This window comes from Schistocerca americana, chromosome 3 (genome assembly GCF_021461395.2).
Source record: "Schistocerca americana isolate TAMUIC-IGC-003095 chromosome 3, iqSchAmer2.1, whole genome shotgun sequence".
Classification (NCBI taxonomy): Eukaryota; Metazoa; Arthropoda; class Insecta; order Orthoptera; family Acrididae; genus Schistocerca; species Schistocerca americana.
In genome coordinates this window covers 98,522,138-98,543,526 of record NC_060121.1, presented here as the reverse complement: position 1 = coordinate 98,543,526, position 21,389 = coordinate 98,522,138, and the positions used below count along the sequence as shown (strand labels likewise).

The 21,389-nt window shown below is 46.7% G+C and overlaps 1 protein-coding gene across 1 annotated transcript in view; it reads right to left on the bottom strand.

Moving 5' to 3' along the window:
- Positions 1 to 21,389, bottom strand: part of LOC124606958 (calcitonin gene-related peptide type 1 receptor-like) — a 753,290-nt gene that overhangs the window by 256,750 nt on the left and 475,151 nt on the right. Inside the window, exon 3 of the mRNA XM_047139096.1 lies at positions 16,188 to 16,308. Coding sequence (XP_046995052.1) covers positions 16,188 to 16,308 — 121 coding nt within the window. The remainder of the gene's footprint in view (positions 1 to 16,187; positions 16,309 to 21,389) is intronic.

Here is a 21,389-nt window from a genome sequence, read left to right as displayed (position 1 = left end):
AACAGTCCTGGCATGTCACTTATTTACTATTATCGGTCCATACCTTCATTTATCTCTGTAACTATTCGAATGTTTACTGTTATTACTGTGTTTTGCAATCTCGATTGATGAAATCTTAAATACACGTAATACACAACTCTTTGTCAGACTCTTATTGTTTTCAGTTGTTCTCCTTATAAAATTTCCTTAGTATTCGATCATTACAAGAATGTTTTTAATATACGTATTATTACACCAACAATGTTTTTGGGTTGAAATGAGGTGTTTCTTGTATGAAGATAAGGACTGAATCCCTGGCTCATAGTCCTTACACATTGTATTCAGTCTGCTGTATGAGAAACCTTAGTAAAGGACGGTTTATGTTAGGGTAGTATTACCTAAAAGTCTGTGAAAAAGTTTCTGTTCGTGATCTTCGTGTAGCCTAAATGGAAAGTAGCGCATCTCCGATGCCAGTAGATTATTTAAGCACCGATATTTAAGCAAGGGGTTAGTGCGGCATTGGGTCCTCCTGATGCAGCTGAATTAAAGCGGAAACGTTAGCAATGGCGACGTTATTATCAAATGCGTCCACACAGGACCAATGTGCTGTTATTCTTTCCCTGGCTGCCGAAGGGCAAACTCCGGTAGACATTCACCTTAGAATGTAGACTGTGTATAGGGCAGCTTGTCTGCATCAAGTTCCGTTCTTGGTGCGGCTGTTACATGATGATAACGTCCCCTTATCGCAAATGCCATAAGACAGAAGTTACGCCGGCTCTAATGGGAGGGCACACGAGCTCACGCCCCATAGTCTTTATCTCCCCCATGCGGTCAACACTTCTTCGGCTCGTTAAAAAAGGTCTTCAAGTGTTGACAATTTCTGTACATTTGGCAGTTACGGACTTCTTCGCACGCAGTAGGACACGGAGGTTTACCAAACCGACAGGTGTCTCCAGCGCGGTGTGTTGCTCGGATGATTGCCAAATGCTCACGGCGGTTTTGCCTGTTGGGATTGCTGATTCTGCACTATGCGACCTTCGAAAGGAAACTTTTTGATCGCCCCTTATATAATGTCTCACTGGAGAGTCTTAGGCCAACTATTTGATTGTGAGGTCTAGATGGAAATACAGAATACAAGCCTGCAGGTGTGGCCGTGCCGTTCTAGGTGCTTCAGTCTGGAACCGCGTGACCGCTACGGCCGCAGGTTCGAATCCTGCCTCGGGCATGGATGTGTCTGATCTCCTTAGGTTAGTTAGGTTTAAGTAGTTCTGAGTTCTAGCGGACTGATAACCATAGATGTTAAGACCCATAGTGCTCAGAGCCATTTGAACAGAATACAAACGTGTTCACCGACTCACATATCGAACCGATATCCTTTATTGAGAAATATTTTTCGTTGCAACGTACTGAGGCAATAAGGCAGTGTTAAGAGGGTATCTCTTTTTGCAGAGTGTAAACGGTAATTATTTAAAACGTACCACAGTGATGTGCGAGGTTCGTCTGAATAGTTCGGTCAATTACTTCAGAATACAATGGAATCTAGAGTTACAAACAAAATGCCTTTACTGGCCTGCAAAGTAATTGCCATCAGTTATAACAGACTTCTGCCATCGGTAGTAAATCTATCGGAAACTGTCTGGAAACGCTTCTTCTGGAATCACTCGAAGTACTATGATCACGATTGTTACACATCTGCAACATCTACGTGTCCAAATTTCTCTCTCAACACGAGGTGTCTAATTCTTTAACGCCCTGTTTATTTTCCATACATATTTTCCGCCGGCAGATTTCATTTTGTTTCTCCGCTTTAAATCAATTCTGGAAAGGCTTCAGCTTCGCGGACGCTGCATGTGACAACGTTGCTTCGAGCATAACGGCCAGAAGTGATTCTGATAGCTTTACAAGCGACGTCAGAAGTGAGTTGTAGCTGATGGTGATTATTTTGAAGGCTAATAATGGTATTTTGTTTGTAGCTCTTGTTTTCTTTATTTTCTAAGACCATTCACCAAACTTTTCGGACACACCTCGTAGTAGAGGTCGAGACGAACAATTTAATGTGTGACACTTGTCCATCAACCCGGACACAATCCCAAATTGATCGCCCAAATACAGAGTGAGATTTTTAATACCCTGCCACCCATTAAACTATTGACATTCGTTGACATTATTAAGTTAACTTTTGCGGTAAGGATAATGAAATAAAAATACTTCTAAGCAAGTTATGCAAACAGTAATTACGTTTCCAATCCGATCTAAACTTAACTCTTACAAATGCAGTTCTCTCTAAGGGAAAAATGTAAGAAAAGAAAACGATTTAATTGTTAATTTTACAGTGTTAAAATTAACAAAATTGTGAGGTAAATTTTGTAAATCCTAGAATTTTAGGTTTTCAATACTCATTGACGATTGCAGCCAAAATCTCGGACGGCACGCATGCGCTGTAACTTAGGTCCCCGTTGATGACCAGTTTGTAGTTCCGTAATTCACGTCATGTCTTATGGATCTCTTTTGTTATAATAAATAACCTCCGTCTGACTGCAAGTTTTTTTTCTACCGACTAACGGTTTCAGTCTGCGTTCCAGTTCATCGTCTGGTCTGGTGTCGCATAGTGCCTTAGTGTCGCCAGATCTGAAAGTGAGCCGGCCGTTGTGGCCAAGCGGTTTTAGGCGCTTCAGTCCGGAACCGCGCTGCTGATACGGTCGCAGGTTCGAATCCTGCCTCGGGCGTGGATGTGTGTGATGTCCTTATGTTAGTTAGGTTTAAGTAGTTCTAAGTCTAGGGGACTGATGACCTCAGATATAAAGTCCCATAGTGTTCAGAGCCATTTGAACCATCTGAAAGTGATTCGCAACGCACACTGGAACTGCTAGTCGGAAATAGATACACAATTTGCGACATAGTCGTGAATTGAACAGTGACCCGAATATAGAATAAATTTCCTTTACTTCACGTCTGTTGTCACAAATTTTGTGTCATCACATTACCGGTTTAGGCCTTTAATGACCATCTTCATATCTGTTTTATAAACACATGTCCTAATATACTAAGGCCATGGTGACATCGCCAAATGTTAAAACACAAAATCAGCGCCAGCAACACTACTGTTCAAAGCAAATTTTTCTTTGGACAGTAGTGTTTTGACGGGATGACTCTTGTATATACCATTATTTACATACATTTGACAATGCTGGCGCAGATTTTGTGTTTACTATTTTACGATGTCACTGTGGCCCTAGTATATTAGAACATGTTTTTATAAAACAGATCTGAAGATGCTCATTATACGCCGAAACCGGTAATGTGATGACACAAGATTTGTGACCATAGACGTGAAGTAACGGAAATAGAAAGTTGTTCTCCAGACGGTAGTTGTTTATTTGTTTCAATTTGACGTCGTTTCCCGGCTTGGCACGTTGTTAACACTTATCGTTTACTACCCGTTAAAGTCTAGTATAACCTATAACTGCTTGCACTGTTAGGCAGTGTATTCACATTTCGCCCTGACCTGTCTAGGAAGCTATACTTGATGACGCATAACACTAGTCGTCGACGGGCACAGGTTCATACCAAATGCAGTCCCATCACGGACGACCAAATCACGATTTCCTTTTTCCTTTCCTACGCTAGTTCTCCCGAACACTCAACTGAAAGAGGAAGCCTTGTGTTGTAGCCCGCCACGTGGATCGACCGCTCTTGACTCGGCTATTTCCCATCGGGCTCTCGACCCCAGTAGAAGATGAAACGAAATTAGTTGCCGCCAGTGTAGCCGCTTGGCTCAAAACAAAACAAGGGTATTCGATACCTTACGGAGGAGTTTCTTACGCCGTGAAGTGAGTGACGTAAGCATTGCAATCACAGTTTCAAATGGTGTAGCGAGGGACGATCTCCGGGGACGTATTTTTAAATTTTAAAGATCTGATACATCGGCATCATTAGTAAATAAATCTGCATATTGCGAGACACTGTGAAGTGTGTCGGAGAGACAATTTCGGACTGAAGTACTTATTAAGGCTTATTGCCGTTCAGTTCACTTACAGAGGGCAGATGGAATGTTTAAACGCCCTTGGCGCGTTTTATAAACGTAGGGGGCTGTTTCTAGTTTTTTTACTCACGACTGGTTCTTCGAACTTTGTTTTCATGAGACAGCTTGCGTCTTTCTTCAAGCGCCAGCCAGCTCAGTTTTTCAGCACGTCCGTGACGCTCTCCCAAGGTTCGGACAATCCTGTGACCATTTGTGCTTTTCTTCTCTGTCAGTATCCCTCGTTAGCCCTATTTGCTACGGGTATCACACACCTAATCAGCGTCTTTGTGAGGTCTGATTCCGTAGGGAGTGTGAACTCAACGTCTGACATGCAGTCCTGTTGGAACTATGAGCATATACGAGTACAAGCGTTTTCAATGTTTTAACTTACACTTTTCTGCACGAAAGATAGCTGTGAAATAAACATCATTGCGACTAATTGCTTTATCCTTTACTACTTTGAATCTCTTTGTGAAATGACCGCATTTCCTCAAGATTCTAAGACGTATCAGAACCTCCACCTGCTTTACTTAAGACTGAGCTGAGCCTATGTGGTTATTCCACCTCATATCCATACAAATATTTGTACCAGGTATTTGTATCAGTAGCCTGATTACAACTGTGACTCATTCACATTACGGTCGCAGGGCACTACGTTTTTCCACTTTTTGAAGTGCAAAATCTTACATTTCCAAACACTTAATCCAGTTGCTAACCGTTGCACCGTTTCGAAACCTTATCAAGATCTGACTGTATAATTGTGCAGCTTTATCCAGACTGTACTTCACTGCAGATAACTGCGTCATATGCAAAAAATCTGAGGTTTCAATTAACATTGTCCGCAAGGTCATTAATGCTCGTAATACCAGGGGAGGGAGGGGGTGGGACTATGTCTACCTTTCGCAAATGTTCTAATATAGTCTTTCTTTATTCCAAAATTGTGGAAAATGTTGCATTCTTCTACCTGACTGCAGAAGTGTTTTAAATTTTTCAGTTAAGCTCACCCAAAATATTTACACCATAGCAGATATCACTTTTCCCATTGAATGTCATTTTCAGATTGAGGACGTTAGTAACACATCAGCACTTCTTTAAAAAGAAGGTTGCTAATGTAAGTCCACAACAATTAAGATATTTTTCCCCTTTCAGATTTTTTTTTACAGTGAGCGTAATCTAATATCCCCTTGGTAATGCGCATTACGGAAAACGCGTTACATTTCTAGGGTTAATATAGAAAAGTGAACAGCAAGAGTGCCAACACAGTTCCCTGTGACATGCCTGAAATTACTTCTGTAGTTGTTGGTGACTCTCCATCCAAGGAAACATGAGGAATCCTCCTTAACAGGAAATCCTCAAACAAGTAAAAAGTTGCACTTGATACTTCACACGATCGTACTTTCGCTAGTATGTGTAGCTGGAGTAGCGAGTGATTTGCTTTTCGGAAGTCATGAAGTACTGCATCTACTGCCTTGAGCCATGGCGTCATCTTAGAAAAGCGTTTGTTGCGTTTCATATGGCCATTATTTTCGGAATCCAAGCTGGCTAGCTTGGAAGAGATCGTTATTTTGAGGTATCACATTTCATTTCAGCTTATAATATGTTCTAAGTTTCTAGAACAGATGGATGTCAAGGGTACTTGACGATTGTTCTCAGTAGAGCTGCTACGTTTCTTATAGATCTTTCAGCCCTGGACTTTCTTCCAACTATTGGACACAGTTCTACGGATCTGCGATATGTTATGATTAAAAGGAAGATTTTTCCCAGCTGAAGCTTCTGTATATAATCTGGTAGATATTCGAACGGGCCCTGGAGTTTAATTTTAGCTATTTCTGTTATCGCTTTGCTACCCTCAGTTTCAGTTTCTGTGTCATCAATGAGTGACTGGACACTTAATTTGGAACCACTAACAGTCTCTACATGTGACTAGAATTTCTTTGAGTTTTATGAGAGATATTTCGATAATATTCTGCTTAGTTGCTCTAGGGTCCAAGCGTTGCTCTCTTAACTTCTTTTAGAAGTTCCTCCAGCGAATGTTTACCATGGATGGTGATTCCTCTCATGAACTGTTCTACTAGACTCGTGTCTATGCAGTTGATGGTCAATTATTCTCTTAAAAATGAGTCACTGATTTTCTGCATGTTTCTACCCATCAAATACGTGTTTCAGGTTCTTTACTGAGAAATAATAATTCTCCTACTTTCTCTAGATTGCTGGCATATAAATGTTTCTAATTGTTTTAGTATCCCATTGTACCTCAGTAATCTTTGTTGCTATAACTACCTCACGGTCACTGATACCAGTATCATACGAGGTGTGTCTAGAAAAAAACCGGACTAGTACTGATGAAACAATAAAACGAATGCAATAAGGCTGAAAGTCGTGTGGCCTGTCACGTGACTCTCGCTCCGCCTACTGCTCGAGTTTCATCTGCCTCCTGCACTCAGTCTGCCCGTGGCGTCTGTTTTAAGTAGTTGACGTTTTGTCTGTGCGTCGGAAAATGTTGAGTGTACAGAAAGAACAGCGTGTTAACATCAAATTTTGTTTCAAACTAGGAAAATCTGCAAGTGAAACGTTTGTAATGTTACAACAAGTGTACGGCGATGATTGTTTATCGCGAACACAAGTGTTTGAGTGGTTTAAACGATTTAAAGATGGCCGCGAAGACACCAGTGATGACACTCGCACTGGCAGACCATTGTCAGCAAAAACTGATGCAAACATTGAAAAAATCGGTAAACTTGTTCGACAAGATCGCCGTTTAACAATCAGAGCAGTGTCTGAGTTAACAGGAGTTGACAAGGAAAGTGTTAGGCAGATTCTTCATGAAAGTTTCAACATGAACAAAGTGTGTTCAAAAATGGTTCCAAAGTGTCTCACAATTGAACAGAAGGCTCGCCGAAGAATGATTTGTTCTGACATCCTGTAAAACACTGAAAGTGATCCCACCTTCTTACAAAATGTTATTACTTGCGATGAATCGTGGTTTTTCACTTACGATCCCGAAACTAAACGCCAATCGATGCATTGGAAAACTCCTGGTTCTCCACAACAAAAAAAAGCACGAATGTCAAAATCGAAATTCAAGGCAATGATGATTGTTTTTTTGACATCAAAGGGATTGTGCACATTGATTGGGTACCAGAGGGACAAACAGTGAATCAGCATTACTACATTAGCGTCCTGGCTACCCTACATGAGCGAGTACGGAGAAAACGGAACGATTTGTGGAGAAAAAAGTAATGGATCCTTCACCAAGACAATGCCCCAGCTCACAGTGCGTTGTCAGTGAAGACGTTTTTGGCAAAACACAACATTCCCATCTTAGATCATCCACCCTACTCACCTGATTTGGCCCCCTGTGACTTTTTTCTTTTCCCTAAAGTCAAGTCAGCTTTGAAAGGAACTAGATTTGAGACTGTTGAAGCAGTAAAAGAAAAAGCGACGGAGGTTATGTATGGACTGACCGAAAATGATCTGCAGCATTGCTATGAACAGTGGAAAATTCGTATGGAGCGGTGTAGAGACCGAGGAGGAGAGTACATTGAAGGAGATAACATGAAACTGTAAATAATTGTAAATAAATGTTTTTTCCAGAATCAGTCCGGTTTTTTTCTAGCCGCACCTCGTAGTGGTCGTCCTCAAAACAGACAGGTCTATTTCTTGTCATTACATCAAATACATTTCCATCACGAACAGGCTTCCGAACTGTCTGTTCTGGGTAATTTTCACGAAAGGCATTTAGTATTGTTTCCCAGAAATTCTTATCACTCTCATCACTTATAAAACTGTAATTATCACAATTGATTGTAGAATGTTTAAATCCTCTTCTGATGATGACGGTATGGTTGGCTAACATGGATGCTAACGGACCGAGGTTTTATGTAAAATTTTCGATTACATCTGGGGATGATTCTATTGGTCGACAGCAAGATCCAGTTGTACGTTTATGTCCACATGCAGTTTCAATTTCTAACTCGGTGTATTTGAATTTTCTGTCTACGGTGACAAATACAACACCTCAATTTAGCATTAACCTAGCCTTTCTGTGTAGATTTGACTCTGAAAATCACAGTGCTGTCAGTTTCGGACTTTAACGAGCTTTGTGCACATAGTATTACGTGAATTCTCCTGCTTTTAAGGAGCGATTCAAACTCTGATCCTCCGTTGCTACTTTTTCGGTAGTTGATCAATGGGGCTTTAATACTCTCGACCCTGGATGACAGTGCTTTGTATCGTACACAACTATCATCGTCTGGACCGGACAGTGAATGGCCTAATTTAGAAAACCTCTATTGTGCACCTGACACACACACAGCGAGCTACTTCGGATGAGAGTTTCCATTTTATTCACGTGGCCATGATATCATCTGGGAGCAATGATGCCTGCTGCGAACCTCGCTGAAACTTCGTGAGCATCGCCGGTCTTCTAGAAGTCCTTCGTCAGTCGCTGGAATTAAGGGGTATGAGATCGGAGCTTGACGAAAGGGGTCTGTAGTCCCAACATACTCTACAATCTGCAGTTGATTGCACCCTGCTCTCTGAATGTCAGCCGAAACAGCCTGCAGGCATATGCAATGAGTTTTCAAGGTGATCCCGTCCCTTTCTGCCATTTCTACAACCGGTGTTATTACCCGCCATACTTTTTTTTTGTGGGGTTTAAGGGCGCTCAACCACTGAGGTCATAAGCGCCCAGTCACTGTTGCTAGAGCACATGGAATCTAGTAAAACTCAAGGGGAGGGGGGACACCAGAAAGACCTGACAAAGATGCAGATAAAATAAGTGAAAAGGTTAGATGTCTTTGGACAAGCCAGTCAAAGTTATAAAACGCAGAACACGAGCAGCTGCTCGAGCGTCATCAGCTAAAATATCCGGTAAAGTAGATGGCAGGGACAGGATAACACGAGATTGACTAAAGCGGGGACACGACAATAAAACATGGTGCACTGTTAATGCCTGACCACAAGGGCACTGCGGGGCTGGGTCACCGGAGAGCAGGTAGCGGTGGCTAAACCGGCAATGCCCAATCCGCAACCTGGTCAGAAGGACCTCCTCTCGCCGAGATGGTAGGGAGGAGGTTGTCAAAGGAGTTGGGAGCGATTTTACTGCCCAGAGCTTGTTTCCTTGGAGGGATGACCAAGCATCCCACCACAACGACACAAGCCTCTTACAAACATCCCCACGAACGTCAGATGATGGGGGACAATGGGAGGCTGACCGAGGCAGGAGGACTGCAGCCTTGGCTGCAACCATCCGCAGCCTCATTCCCAGGCACTCCTACATGCCTGGGAACCCACAGAAAGCTGACAGGAGAACCATTATCAGCGAAAGAATGGAGGGACTGCTGTATCCGTTGAACCAAGGGATGGACCGGATAGGGAGCTCCAAGGCTCTGAAGAGCACTGAGTGAGTCAGAGCAGAGTACATACGATGAATGGCGGTGGTGGCGGGCATACTGAACGGCCTGATGGAGAGCAAAAAGCTCGGCCGTAAAGCGGGAACATTGGTCGAGGAGCCGGTATTTAAAGGTGGCGGCCCCGACGACAAAGGCACAGCCGACACCATCGTCAGTTTTGGAGCCATCGGTGTAAATAAAGGTGTGACCGGCAAGTCGAGCACGAAAATCGACAAACCGTGAGCAATACACTGCAGCCGGAGTACCCTCCTTCGGGAGTGATCTGAGGTCGAGATAAATGTGAACCGGAACCTGGAGCCAAGGCGGTGTCGGGCTCTCACCCTCTCTGAAGGTGGTAGGGAGGGCAAAATCCAATTATCGAAGCAGGCGACGGAAGCGGACTCCGGGGGGCAGCAGGGCAGACACATACAACCTGTACTGACGGTCGAGAGAATCGGCGAAGAAGGACTGGTAAGAGGGGTGGTCGGGCATAGACAACAGCCGGCAGGCATACCGACACAGCAGTACGTCGCACCAGTAGGTCAATGGTAATTCGGCAGCTTCAGCATAAAGACTCTCGACAGGACTAGTGTAGAAGGCTCTGGTCGCAAGACGTAACCCCCCATGGTAGATGGAGTTGAGACGGCGTAAGAGGGATGGCCGAGCAGACGAGTAAACGAAGCTCCCATAATCCAGCTTCGATCTGACTATGGACCGATACAAGCAAAGCAGGACAGTGCGATCCGCCAAATAAGAGATATGCGGAGACCAACACAGTTTCCTGTCCAACGTGAGCCCCAGAAACTTAGTTGCTTCCACCCACGAATGGGAGAACAACGGGACCGAGATGAAAGGATGGCGGAAGGAGCGCTTTATATCGCCAAAAGTTGATACAAACAGTCTTCTCTTCAGAGAACCGGAAGCCATTTGCCACGCTCCATGAGTATAGGCTGTCTAGACAACGCTGAAGGCAGCGCTCCAGGAGGCATGTTCTCTGGGCACTGCTGTAGATTGCGAAGTCATCGACAAAGAGAGAGCCTGAGACATTAGGTGGAATGCAATCCATAATAGGATTGATCGCGATGGCCAAAAGGGCTACGCTCAAGACGGAGCCCTGAGGCACTCCGTTCTCCTGGAGGAAGACGTCGGACAATACGGAACCCACACGTACCCTAAACTTTCGATCCGTTAAAAAGGAATCAATAAAAAGGGGCAGGCGACCACGTAGGCCCCACCTGTGCATAGTGCGGAGGATACCTCCTCTCCAACAGGTATCATAAGCCATCTCCAAATCGAAGAACACGGGTATCGTTTGGCGCCTTCGCAAAAAGTTGTTCATGATGAATGTCGACAAGGTCACAAGGTGGTCAACAGCGGAGCGGCGGCGACGAAAGCCGCGTTGGACATTGGTAAGTAGCCGTCGAAATTCAAGAATTCAGACTAACCGAGCATTAACCATGCGCTCCACACCTTACAGACACAGCTTGTAAGAGGAATGGGGCGGTAAATAGAAGGAAGGTGTCTATCCATACCGGGTTTGGGTATAGGAACAACGACAGTGTCACGCCAACGCATGGGGACCTGACCTTCGGTCCAGACGTGATTGTAGGTACGAAGAAGGAAGCATTTGCCCGCCGGAGAAAGGTGTGGCAGCATCTGAACGTGAATGGCATCTGGCCCCGGAGCAGAGAACCGGGGCAGTGCAAGCGCACGTTCCAGTTCCCGGATAGTAAACGGGGCATTATAAGTTTCCAGATTCAGCGAGTGGAAGGAAGGTCGCCGAGCCTCTTCTGCCTCTTTCCTGGGAAGGAAGGCAGGGTGGTAATGGGCAGAGCTTGAAACCTCCGCGAGAAACCGGCCAAAGGCGTTGGAGACAGCCACAGGATCAACAAGGACCTCATTACCTGAGGTCAGGCCAGGTACCGAGGAGTGGGGTTAATGCCCGACAGCCAGCGCAGGCCACCCCATACGACAGAAGAGGGAGTAAAACTGTTGAAGGAGCTGGTGAAAGAGGCCCAACAAGCTTTTTTGCTGTCTTTGATGACTCTACGGCATTGCGCTCGGAGTCGTTTGTATCCAATACAATTCGCCAACGTAGGATGGCGGCGAAAGGTGCGTAAAGCACGTCGACGAGCACGGATAGCGTCTCTACAAGCCTCGTTCCACCAGGGGACAGAAACGCTACGTGAAGAAGAGGTAGTATGAGGAATGGAACGTTCGGCAGCATTGATGATATCAGCCATGAGGTAGTCGACCTGACTGTCACAACTGAGAAAATCGTGGTCCGGAAAGATCGCCAGGGAGGAGTAAAGTCCCCAGTCAGCTTTCGGTATGTTCCAGCTCGAATGACGTGGGGATGGGGTGTGGTACAGGAGACGAACGACACAGGGGAAGTGGTCGCTCGAATGGGTGTCAGAAAGGACATACCACTCGAACCGACGGGCAAGTGTGGTAGAACAGATGGAGAGGTACAAGTGGGAGTAGGTATGAGTAGAGTCCGAGAGGAAAGTCGGGGCGCCAGTATTGAGGCAGACAAGATTGAGATGGTTGAAGAAATCCGCCAAGAGTGAGCCTCGTTGACAGGATGCAGGAGAGCCCCAAAGGGGATGATGGGCATTGAAGTCGCCAAACAATAAAAACGGCGGGGGAAGCTGAACAATCAGGTGCATCATGTCAGCCCGACTAACAGCGGATGACGATGGAGTGTAGATGGTACAAACTGAAAAAGTAAAAGCAGAAAGAGTAATACGGACAGCTATTGCTTGGAGTGGGGTGGTCAATGGAATGGGATGGTAATAGACATCGTCCTGAACGAGCAACATGACCCCACCATGAGCTGGGATACCGTCCACAGGGGTGAGGTCATACCGCTCCGAGGTATAGTGGGTAAAGGCAATACGGTCAGTCGGGCACAACTTGGTTTCCTGGAGACCAAGGACAAGCGGACAGTGCAGGCGGAGGAGCAGTTGTAATTCCTCCCAATTAGATCGAATACCTCTTATGTTCCAATGTAACAAGGCCATCGCTAGTCAAAAAAGAGGGGGAACGAGACGGGGGAAGAGCTGGTCACCTCGACGGCCACGGAGGGCCAGGTTTCGAGGGAACAACGCTACAACTGGCGGGAGGCGGATCCTGTTCCATCGAGTCGTCGCCAGCTGCGGCCGCTGTCCCTGGTGGTGTAGGAGGGGCAGCATCATTTGCATTTGCCAACGAGAGGCCAGCTGAGCGCCTGGCAGCAGAGCGTCCCGGCGAAACTGAGGACAGCCGGGAGCAGCGACTCGCGGATGGAGCGTCAGACGAAACGCGCTGGGGCGGGGAGGGGGATAGAGACTTCTTTTTGGAGGCCTTCTTGGAAGTCCGAGGAGGCACAGGGATGGTGGGCTGGACCCAAAGAAGGTCCTCACGCGTGGGGTACGTTTTGGAACGCCGGACCTCGGAAGCTGGTGTCCGGAACGTTTCCCCGATGGACGCCTGAGAAGAGGATCGCTTCTCAGGCGGCGGGGGGGGGGGGAGGAGGAGGAAGGGTGGCCCCCGGGGCAGAGGGGGCGGGGGCCACAGGGAAGGAGGATTTGGAAGGGAGGGATTTGGGAGGCGGAGGCAGAGACCCCGGATTGGGGGAGGAGGCAGAGGGGGGACAGGATAGGGGTGAGGATACCGCGGAAGGAGTGGACACAACTGAGGCAAACGATGTGGTCAACGGCATGGGATGGAGGCGGTCATACTTCTTCCTGGCCTCAGAATAAGAGAGACGATCCAAAGTTTTGAGTTCTTGTATCTTCTTCTCCTTCTGATATGCGGGGCAGTCTGAGGATCTAGGCAAGTGGATGCCAGGACAATTAATGCACCGAGGTGGTGGGGTGCATGTACGTTCCTCACAAAGAGGGCGTCCACAATCGCCACAAAGGGGCTCAGCCTCACACCGTGACATGTGCCCAAAGCGCAAACACCGAAAACAGCGCATAGGAGGCGGGACGTAAGGGCGCACGTCGCACCGGTAGCACATCACCTTTACCTTCTCTGGGAGAACGTCCCCCTCGAAGGCGAGGATAAAGGCCCCGGTGCCGATGCGACGGTCTTTGGGGCCGCGATGTACTGGCCAGATGCAATGCACGCCTCGGCGCTCCACGTTGTCCCCTGAGCTCCTCATCAGATTGCAGCAGGAGGTCCCGATGAAAAATAACCCCCTGCGTCCTATTCAGTGCCAGATGCGGGACAATGGACACTGGGATGTCCCCTAGGCGGTCGCACGCCTGGAGCGCCGCCGACTGTGTGGCGGAGGTGGTCTTTATAAGAACGGACCCCGAACGCATCTTGCTGAGAGCCTCGATTTCCCCGAAGTTGTCCTCAATGTGCTGAATAAAGAACATGGGCTTGGTGGGGGCGAACGTCCCCCCATCGGTTCGAGAACAGACCAAATAGCGGGGGAAGTACTTCGCCCCAAGCCGGCGGGCCTGTCCCTCCTCCCAGGGAGTGGCCAAGGGGGAAAGGGCAGGAGAACCAGAACCAGAGACAGTACCTTTCCTTTTGAAAGACTCGGCTGCAGAGCGACCTGATACGTGTTGACGTTTCATCTGCGAAACGTCCGCCCCGATACCACCCACTCCGACCAGGGGCTCTCCCCATAGGCGCCACCCAGCCTCAGAAAGGGCCACATGGCAGGATGACCGTTGCCGGGAGTCCTGATGCCCCAAGGAGACGGGTATCTACTCCTTGGCCGACATGGGGAGGGTGCAGCTCAGGTATCGGCAGCACGATCCCTGTGTTGTCAGGGGGCTACAACCTAGAGGGTACATGACGACCCCACCACAACGGGCTGGCTACCATGCTGGATTTCGGGTGCCATGTAAAGTCCATCATGATCGTAGGTGCAGATGGGGACGCACTATGGGCGTAACTTGTACAACCCATCAGGCGTTCAGGCCCAATTTGAGGAGTAGTGGGTATGGTTACAACGCCAGTACAATGCTGAGTGCCAAGGTCTTAGTGCACTGAGGACCAGTGGTACACCACATAAGGCGTCCTTCCCCAAAAGGCTCGAACTTCTATAGAATTTTGGAAAATGGAGGTCAAACCCCAAGGGGGACCATCACATGGAAGGCCGAAACGGTTGAAACTCCTTTTAGTTGCCTCTTACGACAGGCAGGAATACCTCTGGCCTATTCTTACCCTGGACCCGCAGGGGGGCCGCCATACGTTTGAATCTCCTTGACACGGGACACTGGAGATTTTCCAACAGTCGTAATGAATCTCACTAGCTCAGTTTCAGTTTCAAGGGCGGAAAATACCACAAACTTTTTGGTTGGGAGTGTAATGCTTTGAGTTCTCTCTGGTCCTTATCTCCTGTGTACGGGGCACCTCGCACTACCACTAAGACGACACTCACAGTTAAATGAGAGAGTGATGATGGATGCTGTACTTCCCGTGCAGCAGTCACCAGCCACAGGAGATGTCAGTACTTGTGGTACATTTGTTATCTCTGGCACACGTGTCTCACCTGAACGTAATTTAATAAAATAAAACTAGTTCTAATATGATATGATACGCTCAAAACGGCACACAGCTGTTATAACAGTGACCTGGTTCGCCTGAGAAAAAGAAACACTTAATTGTAATACAGCGTGCCGTAAAATTAAGGCGAAGAGGTTATCAAAGATATTCTTTGAGGCAGTGTTCGGAAGTATGAACCATTTCAAATACAACGTCATGATACATAAAAATCATAGTGTGATCTCATGTATATACATCGATATATTCGTTTCGTTACTGCCTTCTCCTGTATTCAGGCTTCACACAAATCCATAGGTCCTATCATAACATTTTATAAATTTCTGCTTTTTAAGTTTATACTCTTATTTATTCACGTTATCAGCAGTTCACTATTACATAAAGACTTGTGAGGTACCTTCTTTATCTATTCTATTACCGAGATAGATAGCTCATTCATCGCCGGCCTGAGTGACCGAGCGGTTCTAGGCGCTACAGTCTAGAACCGCGCGACCGCTACGGTCGCAGGTGCGAATCCTGCCTCGGGCATGGATGCGTGTGATGTCCTTAGGTTAGTTAGGTTTAAGTAGTTCTAAGTTCTAGGGGACTGATGACCTCAGAAGTTAAGTTCCATAGTGCTCAGAGCCAGCTCATTCGTCTCTAAAACAGATGTACGATAATTTGCGATTAAGATACCCAGTATATTTGCTAACTGCACATACCTTCACCTCAATTTTCATTTTGTTTATGAGCACATCATAGGCATTAGCTAGAACATGTTCCTTTTTGTTCAGCACCCACTCAGTTCCTGTTACGACTACCGTTCTCGACTCGTAGGACCGTGGCAGTCTGTTTTTCCTTTTCTTTTTCATGTGTCCATTTTTGTTTCAAATATCTCAGCATGTTCATGTGAAACCATGGGAGTCAGTATTAGGAATGACTGGGACGGGGTTTCCAATTCCGGCACTCGCCTGATGACCAGGAGGCCTCCCGTAAACCTGGGTCGGGCTGGGGTATTGTAGCTGTTTCAATGTATTTTTCTCCATTGTTGCAGATAAAACATATAAGCCTTGCGCATGGGTATGTAGGTATGCAATGTGCTATGTGTGGGTGGGTCTTTGTTGTCGGTGAACTCATGCTGAATTTATCTCTGTGACAAACAACACTTTCCGTGTTTACCTTGCACCTACAAGCGCGAGCGATGGATCTGACGACGTAGGATTCACGTGAAGCACATTTGTCACACTCCCTGGAGCTTCTACGAGGAAGAGCGTATGTCGCGGACGCCGTAAGCCACTCGACGCACTCACCGGCAGGTGTGACGTTGCGGCTGGCCGCGAGGCGCTGCTCGCACTGGAGCCTCCGCTGCACCAGCTCCCACTCCAGCGCCGAGTCCTGCTGGAAGCTGCCGTTCACGCCCACCATCACCGACTGAAACAAACAGCACAGCGTTACTACTTAACTCAGTGCGACGTCTTCTGTACGTAACACCATGGAATACCGTGATAAATTTAGGTGGCACGTGAGTTAATAGCAAATCTGTGGCTGAAATAGTGTCTACTTCTGGGCTTTGTCCAACAAGGCATCGTAAATCACATGAATAGTAGGTGATGCGACAGTTTCCAGAAGTTGCTCATCTCAAACACTATACTTGGCATTCAGTCACCATCATCAATGACTGTTGATCATGTATGTTGTTTGATACAGAATGGTTGCAATTCGCTCAGACAACGCATCACAAGTGAAGATCAGAGTCAGATAATAAAATATACAATTCTCCCTTTCCTGAATGTACACAAACTAATAATTTTGAAGAACTGGGATATTCAAACACCTTCCTGTACAGAACCGTTCAGATGAAATGAATTTACCATATGTGTGCCGATGAAGAACGTACCGAATAGAATTTTGTTAGACACTCAGGTGTTCTTAATATAATGACACTCTGCGTACAAAAACCGCGTCCAATAATTATAATGAAGCAATGTGAAACCAGCATACACAAATTAGCAATACCCAGCAGTGCTCTTCAACGACGCTTTTAAAGTGGATGACTATGATGGCTGCATGTATAGATTAGGATGGAGTCTGTATTGTAAATAATGATGACAAGAGGAGAAATCCGATGAGTCAAGTACCAGTGCATACCCTACTGCTGACAAATCATTCGAAGCAGTCCAGCAAGCTCAGCATCTCCAGCCAACAAACCCATCATCGATAATTTTCCATTCCCTAACTTTAAGAGAAGGTACAGACAACAGCGAAATCTAATGCCGGACGCTGACGTTTAACTTGGATTTCCTTCTCCCCACTCGAACTACCATGTACTATATTTCATGGTATTTTTTTTTTCTCGCAAGCAGCTTTCTCCTAGTCAAGCGCCGTCGAATGACGGTGCGTATGCGACCTCTACTACCGAGTCAGTTTCAATGAACAGATGCCAGTAAAGTGTACAAACAAATGTGTGACGTATGTCGGTATTCAACAAATTGATGTAGCTATTTTCGCTCTGTTCATATATAATCTAACATGGCGGCTGTTCGTTTCGTGGCATAGAAAACAACAATGGTCTACAAAATTTAAAAACATAAGTGACTTTCGTATGATGTTTCATGACCAATTAATACAGCTCGATGTAACATGGGCCGCACTGAGAAAGAGATGCTAGAGTATAGTGCAGAAGGTAACAGAAATATATACGCAAGGAGTCGCATTGAAATGAGACTTTTATACGAGGACAAAAGCTACTCTGCTGTCACTGCGGTTCACGACGATCCTCTGGACATTACGGATGACTGGACATGGTTCATAATAGGGGGCGTTACGACTACGAATGGCAATGGGTGCTCTTCAAAGAACTCCCACGCTAGCGACAAGGTTGGGAAGGAGTCCTTGTCGAAGGGCTTTCCATTCCTGCATCAGCGTAGTTCAGAGGTCGTTTATGCATGAGGACGTGACGCAGTCTTCCAAACGCGTCCCACAGGCGGTGGATGGGGTTTAAGACGGGGGAATGGACAAGCCAATCAATTCGACGAATACCTCCTCATTCTAAGAGCTGCTCCACCTGTGCTGTTTGTTGCGGTTTCGCATTGCCATCCATAGGGCCGAATGCACCACTGGAAAGACGAACATGGGAGAAGGAGTATAGCGTCACAATAACGTTTACTGGTGAAAGTACGTTCTTCATAGATTTGGAGGTCGGTATGCCCATATAACGTTATGCCACCCCACACCATAATACTTGGACTACCAAAACTGTAATGTTCGACAATGTCCCTGGGTCCATTACGTGTTCCCGACTCTCGCCACATGAGGGACGTCCATCGCCTAACATGATCGTTATTTAAAATCAGTGAAAAAACAGCGATGGTTACTTTATTAAAATATCCGGTTTCGACCTAGTATTAGGCCTTCTTCGGACAGCACCATCAGCTGAAGTTAACGATGGCTGGAACAGTCAGTCAACCTCAGTCGCTGAGACTGCAGTTTCAGCGACTGGGGTCATCTCACTTTTCTAGGCAACTTCAGCTGATGGTGCTGTCTGCAGATGGCCGAAGACTAGGTCGAAAGTGGTCATTGTAATAAAATAACCATGGCGATCTAGACCGTTTATTACCTCATCTATATAGCTTGCAAGATCGCTATTTCCCAAAAACGTTACCAAATATTATGATCGTTATGATTGTACAGGTGTTACGGCGTGGGTTGACATAATGTTATGTGGACATACTCATCTCCAACTCTTTGAACGACGTACATTCACAAGTCACTGTTACTGTAATCCACACAAATGTCCGTTTATTCAGGGGTGCATTCGGTCCTGACTTCATTTTTAAGAATGACAGTGCGCTACCGCATCGAGCAGCGCTGGTGGAACAGCTCTTGGAACGAGAGGTTATTCGGAAAAAGGATTGGCCCACCAGTACCTACCACTGAGATCCCATCGAGCAAGTGTGGATTGCATCGGGAAGATACGCTGCAGCACGTCATAGAGCACCAACGACCATCCAACAGATGTCAATCACGCTGGTGGAAGAAAATATTCTCACCAACCTTGTGGCTACCATGAGAGCACGTTGCAGAGCAGAAGTTGCCAACCGTTTTGATAAAACACCCTATTTAGAACCACACCCCGTCTTCTGTAATGTCCGGGGGACGGTCATGAACCGCGCTGACAGGAGAATAATTATTGTCTTTGTATATAAGTCTCATTTATGTTCGCCGGCCATTGTGGCCGAGTGGTTCTAGGCGCTTCAGTCTGGAATCGCGCGACCGCTACGGTCGCAGGTTCGAATCCTGCCTAAGGAATGGTTGTGTGTGATGTCGTTTTGTAGAAAGGCTGTTACACGCAGAGAAAAAGGAACTAACACGCGGAAGTGAGTACATATCAAAGTACGAATGATCACAATATCTACTTATATCTCAAACACCGTGCATATATACAACAACGGAAAAAAAATCGCAACACCAAGAAGGACTTGTGTGACATAGCCGACAGTCGGAAGGCGTGTTTATACATCTGAAAGTTGATGTCTGTTCAAATTAGGCGCCAGTCGCGTAGGAGTCGCGCAAGCGGCACCACTATGACGATGCAAATCAGGTTCGTTTTATACACACGCTGTAGCGGCTGTGAGGGTCATTAACATTTGAGATTGGACGTCGTGAGTTTACGTTAGTCAAGAATGACTTTAAGGATAAAAAGACGCCATTGTCAACACCTCACTGAGTTTGAACGAGGTCGTGCAATAGAGCTACGAGAAGCGAGATGTTCCTTCTGCTGTACTACAGGAAGACTTGGTAGGAATGTCACCACTGTACATGATGTCCGGCAGCGGTGGTGACGAGAAAACACGGCCGCAAGAAGACCGGGCTCTGGACGGCCACGTGGCACTGCCGAGACGGAAGACAATCGTGTTCGGCGTATGGCTCTGCATCTGCAGCAGTAACGAAAGCAGCCGTTGGCATCGAAGTGACATTGATACTTGAAGGACATTCCGAGCTGAACACCCTGTAGCTTGCATTCCACTGACGCAAAACCACCGCCATTTGCGACTTCAGTGGTGTCAAATGAGAGCTTGTCGGATGGCAGAGTGGAGGTCTAGCGTATTTTCTTATGAAAGATGTTTCTGCCCTGGTTGCAGTAATGGCCGTGTGTTGATTAGAAGGAGGCTCGTTGAGGGCCTCCAATCCACCTGTCTGCGTGCTAGACAGGCTGGACCTACACGTGAAGTTACGATCCGGTGTGCGATTTCATACGACAGCAGGAGCACTCCGGTGGTTATCGCACGCAACAGGGCTGCAAAACAGTACGTCAGCCTCGTGATACGATCGGTTGTGCTGCCATTCATGAACAGTAATTCGTGGGGTGTTTTCCAACAGGATAACGCTTGCCAACATACCACAGCTGTAACGCAAGACGCTCTACATAGAGTGTCGACATGTTGCCGTGGCCTGCTAGATCAGCAGATCTGTCTCCAGTCGAGCACGTATGGGACATCACGGACGGCAACTACAGCGTCATCCACAAACAGCATTAACCGTTCTTATATTGACCGACCAACTGCGACAGGCCTGGACGTCCATCCCACAAACTGACATCCAGCTCTTGTACAACACAAAGGATGCTCGTTTCCATGCTTCCATTCAACATTGTGAGGATTACACCGATTATTAATGTACCACCATTTCACATTTGCAATGGCTTACCTGGTAAAATGTCGTGTGACAAAGGCCTCCCGTCGGGTAGACCGTTCGCCGGGTACAAGTCTCTCGATTTGACGCCACTTCGGCGACTTGCGCGTTGAGCTTATCTGGTATTTATGTGAACCCGAGGTCACGCAATGTTAGTCACTTAAATATCTTACCTATACAGATGTATTCCCAAAATTTCATTACTGTACATTAACTGCTGTTTGGTGAAGCAATTTTTCCAGTGCCAAAGGCATTGTCGCAGTGGTAGCACCGGTTACTGTCAGATCATCGAAGTTAAGTGCTGTTTGTTTTTGCTAGCACTCAGTTGGGTGACCCTCCGGTCTGCCGAGCGCTGCCGGTTAGCGAGGTGCACTCAGACTTTGTGAGGCCAATAACTGAGGAGGAGCGGCTCCGTTCAGGAAGACTGACAATGGCCGGAAGAGCGGTGTACTGAGGACATGCTCCTCCACACCCGTATCCAGTGACGGCTGTGGACTGAGGATGACACGGCGGTCGGTCGTTACCGTTGGGCCGTCAAGAAACGTTATTGGGACAGAGTTTCATGTATATATTAGTTTCTCTAAGAGCGTGCAAAAATGTAGCAGGACATAGGGAATGCTTCACTTAATAATTTGAGGTAGTGAACCTGGTTCAAATGGCTCTGAGCACTATGGGACTCAACTGCTGAGGTCATTAGTCCCCTATAACTTAGAACTAGTTAAACCTAACTAACCTAAGGACATCACAAACATCCATGCCCGAGGCAGGATTCGAACCTGCGACCGTAGCGGTCTTGCGATTCCAGACTGCAGCGCCTTTAA